The sequence below is a fragment of the Papaver somniferum genome, chromosome 7 (assembly GCF_003573695.1).
Source record: "Papaver somniferum cultivar HN1 chromosome 7, ASM357369v1, whole genome shotgun sequence".
NCBI classification, from domain to species: domain Eukaryota; kingdom Viridiplantae; phylum Streptophyta; class Magnoliopsida; order Ranunculales; family Papaveraceae; genus Papaver; species Papaver somniferum.
The window spans coordinates 141,485,922-141,493,943 of NC_039364.1; the positions used below are offsets into that span (position 1 = coordinate 141,485,922).

At 37.5% G+C, this 8,022-nt stretch overlaps 1 protein-coding gene across 3 annotated transcripts; it reads left to right on the forward strand.

Annotated features, from left to right (window-relative positions):
• Positions 1-1,062: 1,062 nt before the first annotated feature.
• LOC113298612 (ABC transporter G family member 28-like) lies at positions 1,063-7,573 on the forward strand. Of its 3 annotated transcripts, none has more exons than XM_026547395.1 (14): positions 1,063-1,602; positions 1,702-1,778; positions 2,224-2,484; positions 2,745-2,808; positions 2,899-3,045; positions 3,237-3,271; positions 3,560-3,633; positions 3,764-4,647; positions 5,045-5,341; positions 5,449-5,940; positions 6,140-6,288; positions 6,425-6,714; positions 6,801-6,931; positions 7,008-7,573. In XM_026547395.1, the coding sequence occupies exons 1-14, from the start codon at positions 1,322-1,324 to the stop codon at positions 7,162-7,164; spliced, it is 3,339 nt and encodes a 1,112-aa protein (XP_026403180.1). In that variant the 5' UTR covers positions 1,063-1,321; the 3' UTR covers positions 7,165-7,573. The 3 variants fall into 3 exon arrangements, with proteins under 3 accessions (XP_026403180.1, XP_026403182.1, XP_026403181.1); XM_026547397.1 differs by having other exon boundaries at positions 1,063-1,246; XM_026547396.1 differs by having other exon boundaries at positions 7,001-7,124.
• Positions 7,574-8,022: the final 449 nt, after the last annotated feature.

Below are 8,022 nucleotides of genomic sequence, written 5' to 3' on the forward strand. Positions count from 1 at the left end.
TCCAGTGACAATCCTAAACAGTCGTTAATGTTTCGACTGTTTCAGTGACGACTCTAAACTGTCGAAGATTCATTAATGGCGGAAATGTACGACAATTTTGAGTCGTCATAAACATAATCAATTCCGTGACGACCCTTTGGAAGAGTCGTTATTGTTTTGATTAGTGTATGACGACTGTAAACAGTCGTTAATGTTTTAGAAGTGTCGTTACAGATAGTCGTTAGTCTCTTAGAAGAGTCGTTATCTTCGTCGTTAATGGCGGAAATGTACGACATTTTAGAGTCGTCATGGTATTGGAATTTTTCAGTGACGACTCTAAACTGTCGTTATTGTCTTTGAAGGGTCGTTAATTAGGGTTGTTGTTTGAAAAAAAAATATTAACCAAGGATAAAACAGCATATTCACGATCGGATTAATACACCCCTGAAAATTTTGGATACAAATAAAATGTCATGGCCCCCATTTAATATTTATGGCTCCCAATTAAATTAGGATATTTATCATTTCCCGGAATAATATTTCGGAAACCACACTACCTTTCTGAGAAGGTGCGGTGAGAAATCGTAAATTTTTACCGCTGCATGCTCTGAGCGAAACTGCGAGTGGAACGGTTGCAGTTTTTTTCCTCTTTCTTGGAAGTCGAGGTTTAAAATTTTCCTCTTTCTTGCGCAAGGAATGAGCGAATGTGTGAATGTACTTCTGGAAGAAAAAAAAATGATTTAAAAATTTGAAAAACTATTTGTTTGCTGATGTACAATTTAATTGATTCTTGATCAAGTACATACTCTCTTCATTAAATTGAAATCTCGTATGAAATCTGATATTATTAGAAGGGTATAGTTCATTAAAATAAATTTTTTTTGTATTGGAAACAAGATTTGTTTGTTTCATTGCAATGAACATTTCTTTGTATTGGAAAAAGAGTTTGTTGTTTTTAGTGCAAAAATAACTAATTTCTAGGAAAATAAGATAAAAAAACATAATTTTCAATATACTAAAATAATTCTTTATTAAACAATAACATGTATACAATTTAACAAAAGCCTTTGTTAGAATCAAGTACATTCTCACCATGTTATTTCTCTCCCACCATTTTCGGATTCTCCACCTTCTTTCTTGGAAGTCGAACTACCTCTTCATTTACGAAACCCTAGATTTCCTTGGTCAAATCTTTCGCATTTCCACACTACATTATTCTACTCTACTGTAGCTACTACTAGCACTACTGTTGAAAATTTCATTGCAGGTTCATGGTTTAATTGGATTATATATTTCAGTCAGAATCTTAGTTTGTTTTGTTCTTAAGCTAACTTAGACCGGTATGGGCAGCAGTAAAGTTAATGCTGATAGAACTATATCTATTTTAGTCTTGATTTTCATCATTCTATGGAGATTTTCATGGCAAGTACAATGTCTGTTACTTGATGGATTGAATCAAACAAGTAATACTGAGTTACATCTATTACTTGATGAGTACAATAAAACAAGTAGTCCGGAGCTACTTCCATTGGTTACAAAGCTCATTTACAAACATTTATCTAACCTCACAGATATCTATCAAGATGAAATTAGTCGTAAATTGGCTTTCTGTATCAAGGATCAGTGGGTTATTTTCTTTCAACTTATTTTTTCTCAATTACTTACTTCAATTGATTACACTATTGTTTTGATTTAGATTAGAGTGTTTACATTGTATGTCAGGGAAAAAGATTGGAATGGGGCATTTGATTTTACGTCGGATTTGGATTTCTTATCTTCTTGTATTGAGAGAACAAAAGGTAAAAGTGATTCTTTGTGTTTTTTGCTTGATGCCATACATATTTATTGGCAGTAGAGCAGTCTTTCTGTAATCAGTACAAGCCATACAAAGCAGACCCCAAGTCAAGGTTCATATACTTCATGGTATATCGACGTTGAGCTTTGAATAATTGTCTAACACTATGGAAACATTAAGTGATCACATGATTTTAGCTATGCACTTTATGAAGTAGTAAAATGTGATCATGGTTAAGTAATTGGCCAGATCGTTGGATGGTCGGGTATTATCCAAATAGTTTTTGAGTATAACTGTTAACAAATGGAAAATTTGAGCTGTTGAGCCATTCTTTATGATCCGCTGAATGTGCTTCTTGTGTTAGTGGGACATTTCAACACTTTGTTTTGTTGTAGTTTTTCTGTGTTTTCTTTATCGCATCTGATTACAGATGACAATTGGATCAACAGGAGATATCGCTCTACGCCTCTGTACAGCAGCAGAAATAAAGTTTTACTTCAGTAGATTTCTTGCAACGAGCTACTTAATGCCTAACAAGAATTGTAATATGACCACATGGAATCCTGGCTGTGAACCTGGATGGGCTTGTAGAGTTGGCCTTGATGATCCGATTGATTTAAGGAATTCAAAGGACATGCCTACCAGAACTAGCAGTTGTCACTCTTGTTGTGCGGGCTTCTTCTGTCCACATGGTCTTACTTGTATGATACGTAAGTGTTTGATGTGTGAATCTTTCTTCTTAAAGAGTAGTTGAACTTGAGAATTTGACTTGACTGCTTATAAAAGTAAATAACATCAAAATCAATGCTGCGGAAGGCAAAACTTTCTCACCTGAGTTTGTGCATTTGATTACAGTATAAGTACATGTTTTGTAGCATCAGGAGTTCTTTTTTTCTTTTTGTAGATTTTATTCAAGGCAGAGACAGATCTACCCACTAAATTTTCGCTATTTGTTTCATTTTCATTGAAGCGTGCCCACTAGGTTCTTATTGTCCACTTGCGGAACTAAACAAAGCAACTAGCATGTGTGATCCGTAAGTTGATATTGTATCTAATAATATTTTGTTTGTCGCATGGTCTCTTGCTATATTTTTTTACTTAAATGTGGCTTCTAACTTTTGCAGATACCGATACCATCTACCTCCTGGACACCGAAATCATACTTGTGGAGGAGCAGATTCATGGGCTGATATTAGGAGTAGTTGGGAGGTGTTCTGTCCAGCGGGATCATACTGTCCCTCTACCACCAAAAAAATACCTTGCAGTGATGGGTATTATAACTTTTATACCATAACGCTGGCACTCATATACTACTCTGCAAAATTTCATTTTTTATTGAAGGATAATTGAGACCTAGAAGGTCACTTTGTTAATTGCTTCACGATACCGACTCGAATAATTTGTTTTCTTGCAACTTGCTTACCTTCTATTTTTGATTCTTTCTTTTTTCTGTGTTGTTCAGACATTATTGCCGTACGGGTTCTACATCTGAAAAAAGTAAGCCTTGCGAAGTTAGTTTTGGGAAATTGTTTGTAGCATTTTAGTTTGGTTCACTGGAAGGATTTTTACTTCGTACAGTGGTGTTATTGCCAGCTTTTTCTTATTTTGCTATTTTTTTCCGCTTATACTCCTTAAAATCAAACATGGTTACCCGCAATTACATCAATTAGAAATCCTTCGGAATTGATTTTCCTGCAATTTTATATTTTCTTTAGTTTACGAAAGTTCAGACTAGAATTAAAGAATGTTGCTGCCAGGCTTGACGTTTTAATGGCCTCCTTCCAGAGTGCTTCAAGTTGACTTCTTGCGATCTAAATACAGCGACACAAAATCTTCATTTGCATGGTGGTTTTCTTATTGTAAGTGCTGATAACAAACTGAATTATATTCTCTTTTCTCAATGCAATGAAGTCTGCACATTTGGTTCTACTCTATCTTTATTCTGTAGTTGTAACTGGTAGATGTTGATACCTTGAATTGACTATGCAGGCTGCATTGACTACTTTGTTGATCATTATCTACAACTGCTCTGGTCATGTTCTTGTCATTCGTGAAAGAAGAAATGCTAAATCCAGGGAAGCTGCAGCAAGGAGTGTCCGAAGAGCTGCGCAGGCACATGAAAGGGGGAAGGCCGCAGGAGACGTTGTTAAGAAGCATGCATCTGGACTGCAAAAATCCCTGTCACGTACGTTTTCTTTTCAAAAGGCTGCAATACAACCAGAGGAAATAATAGTTCTGGGCCAGATTAGATCTGAGCTGGATAAGGGCATAGGTTTTTCACATGCGTCACAGCAGAAATCATATATCGCAGACAAAACTAAGAAAAAAGGATCAGGAAGTCCCACACAGAATAAGCAAGAACTCGGTGATAACTTCAGTCTGGAGAGTGGTAAAAATCATGCCCCCGAGGGGAGACATATGCATACTAATAGCCAAATCTTCAAGTATGTATATGGCAAAATTGAGAGAGAGAAAGCTCTGCAACTAGAAAATAAGAACTTGACATTTTCCGGAATTATTAAGATGGCTACTGGGATAGAGATCGCAACCAGACCAATGATTGAGGTTTCTTTCGAAGACCTAACCCTTACATTGAAAGGGAAAAACAAACATCTTTTGAGGGGTGTCACTGGAAAAATCATGCCGGGCCGCATTTCTGCTGTCATGGGTCCATCTGGAGCTGGAAAAACAACATTTCTTAATGCTCTGGCAGGAAAAGCTACGGGCTGCAAAAGGAAAGGAATTATTCTTATTAATGGAATGAATGATTCCATCCACTCATATAAGAAACTTGTCGGTTTTGTGCCACAAGATGATATTGTGCATGGGAATTTGACAGTAGAGGAAAATCTCCTTTTCAGTGCCAAATGCAGGTATGCTTAACAAAGTTAGTCTTGCATTTGGAAGTCATTTGCAGAGTCATTCTAATACTGTCTAGTCTTGCATTTGGGAGCCATTTGCAGTGTCATTCTTATAGTATCTAGAGTCTTTAAGGCACGCCTTAGACTTTACATGTAGCTCCTAGCCCATGACCTTCTGGGAGACACGGGCCTGGATTTTGGGTCCTCCAGAGCAAAACCTCACGCGTAACAAAGGTTACCAAAATGGGGATAATAGGTCGCGGCAGTGAACTTACTCTGGCATCACTAGATTTCCTCACATTTTATTGGCTCAAAAAGGAATCTACAAAGTCTGTTGTCCACTTCTACTTCATGTCCCTTAGCATTCATTTTTCTATGCTAATTGAGTTTCATTTCCTGATTATTGAAGGCTATCTTCTGGCATGCCAAAAGCAGACAAGGTTCTGATCATTGAAAGAGTTATTGACTCCTTGGGGCTACATTATGTAAGAGATTCCTTGGTTGGAACAGTAGAGAACCGGGGAATTTCCGGAGGTCAGAGAAAACGAGTAAATGTTGGATTGGAAATGGTTATGGAACCGTCACTTCTGATTTTGGATGAACCAACGTCTGGATTAGACAGTTCATCCTCCCAGTTACTTCTAAGAGCACTTCGCCGTGAGGCTCTTCAAGGGGTAAACATCTGCACAGTAGTTCACCAACCCAGGTAACAATAACATTTCACTTCGTTGAAAGATCACTGTGCTCATTTTGCTTCCGATGTTTGTTTGTATCTCCTTATGCCTTATAGTGATCTGTAGTTGTGTATTTCAGCTATAGCCTGTTCAAGATGTTTGATGATCTCATACTTCTAGCCAGAGGTGGTCTTACTGTATATCATGGACCAGTAAAGGAAGTTCAAGATTATTTTGCAGGCCTTGGGGTCATAGTTCCTGATCGCGTTAATCCACCAGATCACTTTATCGACGTTATGGAGGGTATAGTGCTAAGCCAAAGCATAGACATCAAACAGCTTCCTCTCAGATGGAGGCTTCACAAGGGATACCCAATACCCCCAGATATGCAGCTCAATGCTGTAGATGTTGCAATTTCATCAAGAGGTCCAGATTTGAGTAATGAGACAGATTGCGAAAGTGATGTAGATGAAGTTGAAGAGAGTTCGTTCGCTGGGGATTTGTGGGAGGATGTTAAGTGTAATGTAGAGATCCAACGGGACAACATACACCACAATTTCTTGATGTTGAAAGATCTGTCTAACCGCCACACTCCAGGTGTATTTAAGCAGTATAAATACTATCTTGGGAGGTAAGCACTTATTCGTCAGCACTCTTTGCTTCACATAAAACTATTGAATCTAAGGTGCAAATGTGTGTTTTCTTTGGTGGTTGGTGAGTCGGGAGAAGTAATGAGCTTTTTTTCTTCACAGCTCTCAGTTCTAATTTTTATTTCTTGGCTATTCAGTTCTGCAATATTAACCCATGTAAACTCTATTATTTTTTTGCAGGGTTAGCAAACAACGGTTAAGAGAATCTAAAACTCAAGCGGTGGATTTTTTAATCTTATTTCTTGCCGGAGCTTGCTTGGGATCACTGGCCAAAGTCAGTGATGATAATTTCGGGGCAGCAGGGTTCTCCTACACAATAATTGCTGTTTGTAAGTCACAGAACTCAAACCTATACAGACTTCTAAGTCTCAGTTTTCTTGCCGTACTCATGTCACATTCATCATTTGAGATTTCTTCCGTGTATACTGACTCATTTGTTTGAAAAACTTGACCGTTGCCTTGCAGCTCTTCTGTGCAAGATTGCTGCTTTGAGATCCTTCTCAACGGACAAGTTAATTTACTGGAGAGAGAGCAGTTCCGGCATGAGCAGTCTTGCTTATTTTTTATCAAGAGATACTGTTGATCATTTCAATACACTTGTGAAACCTGTTCTATATCTTTCCATGTTTTATTTCTTCAACAACCCTAGGTCTTCGTTCATGGATTATTACATTGTTATGGTCTGTCTTGTGTACTGTGTCACTGGTATAGCCTATGTATTTGCCATCTTTTTCGAACCTAGCTCAGCACAGCTGGTACGTTCTTTGGCCGAACTTATACAAATATTCAATTCAGCAACCTCCCTTTATTTGCTATTGACAATCTGTTTTATTCCTTTCAGTGGTCAGTTCTCCTTCCTGTTGTTCTGACTCTCGTCTCAACTCGGAAGACAACTGGATTAATGACGACCATAGCAAATTTATGCTATCCAAAGTGGGCTTTGCAAGCATTTGTGATCTCAAATGCGGAGAGGTGTGTTCATATGTTAAATTTTCCCAAATGTCTTTCCTAATGTGAACTGAATGCTAACAGTTACGTTAGTTAACAGGTATTCTGGAGTTTGGCTGATAACGCGTTGTGGTTCACTCATGCAAACCGGCTATGATCTTCGTAACTGGAATTTTAGTTTGGGCGTTCTAATCCTATACGGTGCATGTAGTCGCATACTCGCATACTTCTTGATGGTGACCTTCCAAAAGAAGTAAATCAAAATCGTTATTCTTCACACTGTATAATTTTAGTTGAAGAAAGCAATACAAAGAAAAGAATGACAAGAAAGAAAAGCTCATGGCTACTGTTGTAACGTACACGACATGCAAGAGCATTGGTATCACTTATATCAACAACAACACAAGATTTCAACCTAAATCCTAATCGATACGAACTGCCAGCCAAACGAATGAAAGAGAGGGTCCTGTAATTAACACTCCGACCCTTACTAAAATGTAGTCTTTTTTCCTCTTTCTTTTTTGAAGGTGCTAAAATGTTTCCTATGACCATGTATGAACCTCATGGGACACATTTGTTTGGTAGTACTGTACTTAGGCTGAGTTTGGTAATGCTTTTATTTTTCAAAAAACACTTTAAGAAAATATATATAGTAATCATTTTTCATATTATTGTTTGGTAAAATATTTTCAAAGTGTTTTTAACCAAACAAAAATGCTAGACACACCGGGATGTGTCCAGCAAAAAATCCACCGAGTGAGACAGAGTCCCGAGGGCCCACCAGGAGAAAAATAGGGGGTGCTTTTTATCCACCCAAGGGCCCACAACAATGTTTCGTTCGGTGTGATTTACGGGATTTCAATCCCGGTGAATCTATACTTATTCTTAACCAAAATCACTTCCAAAATTCCTCAACTTTTAAAAGTTGGGAGAGAGGAGTTTTTATAAACTCTAAAAGTATAAGTTTTGGTCCTACCTTATTTTAACCTGGCGAGATTGGGATAATACATAGATTAATTGGGGTATACCTAATGAGACAAAACTTGAGTCATTTGAAGTAAAACAAGACACCCCTTAACTTTGTATTTTCTAAATGACCAATATACCCTTATTAA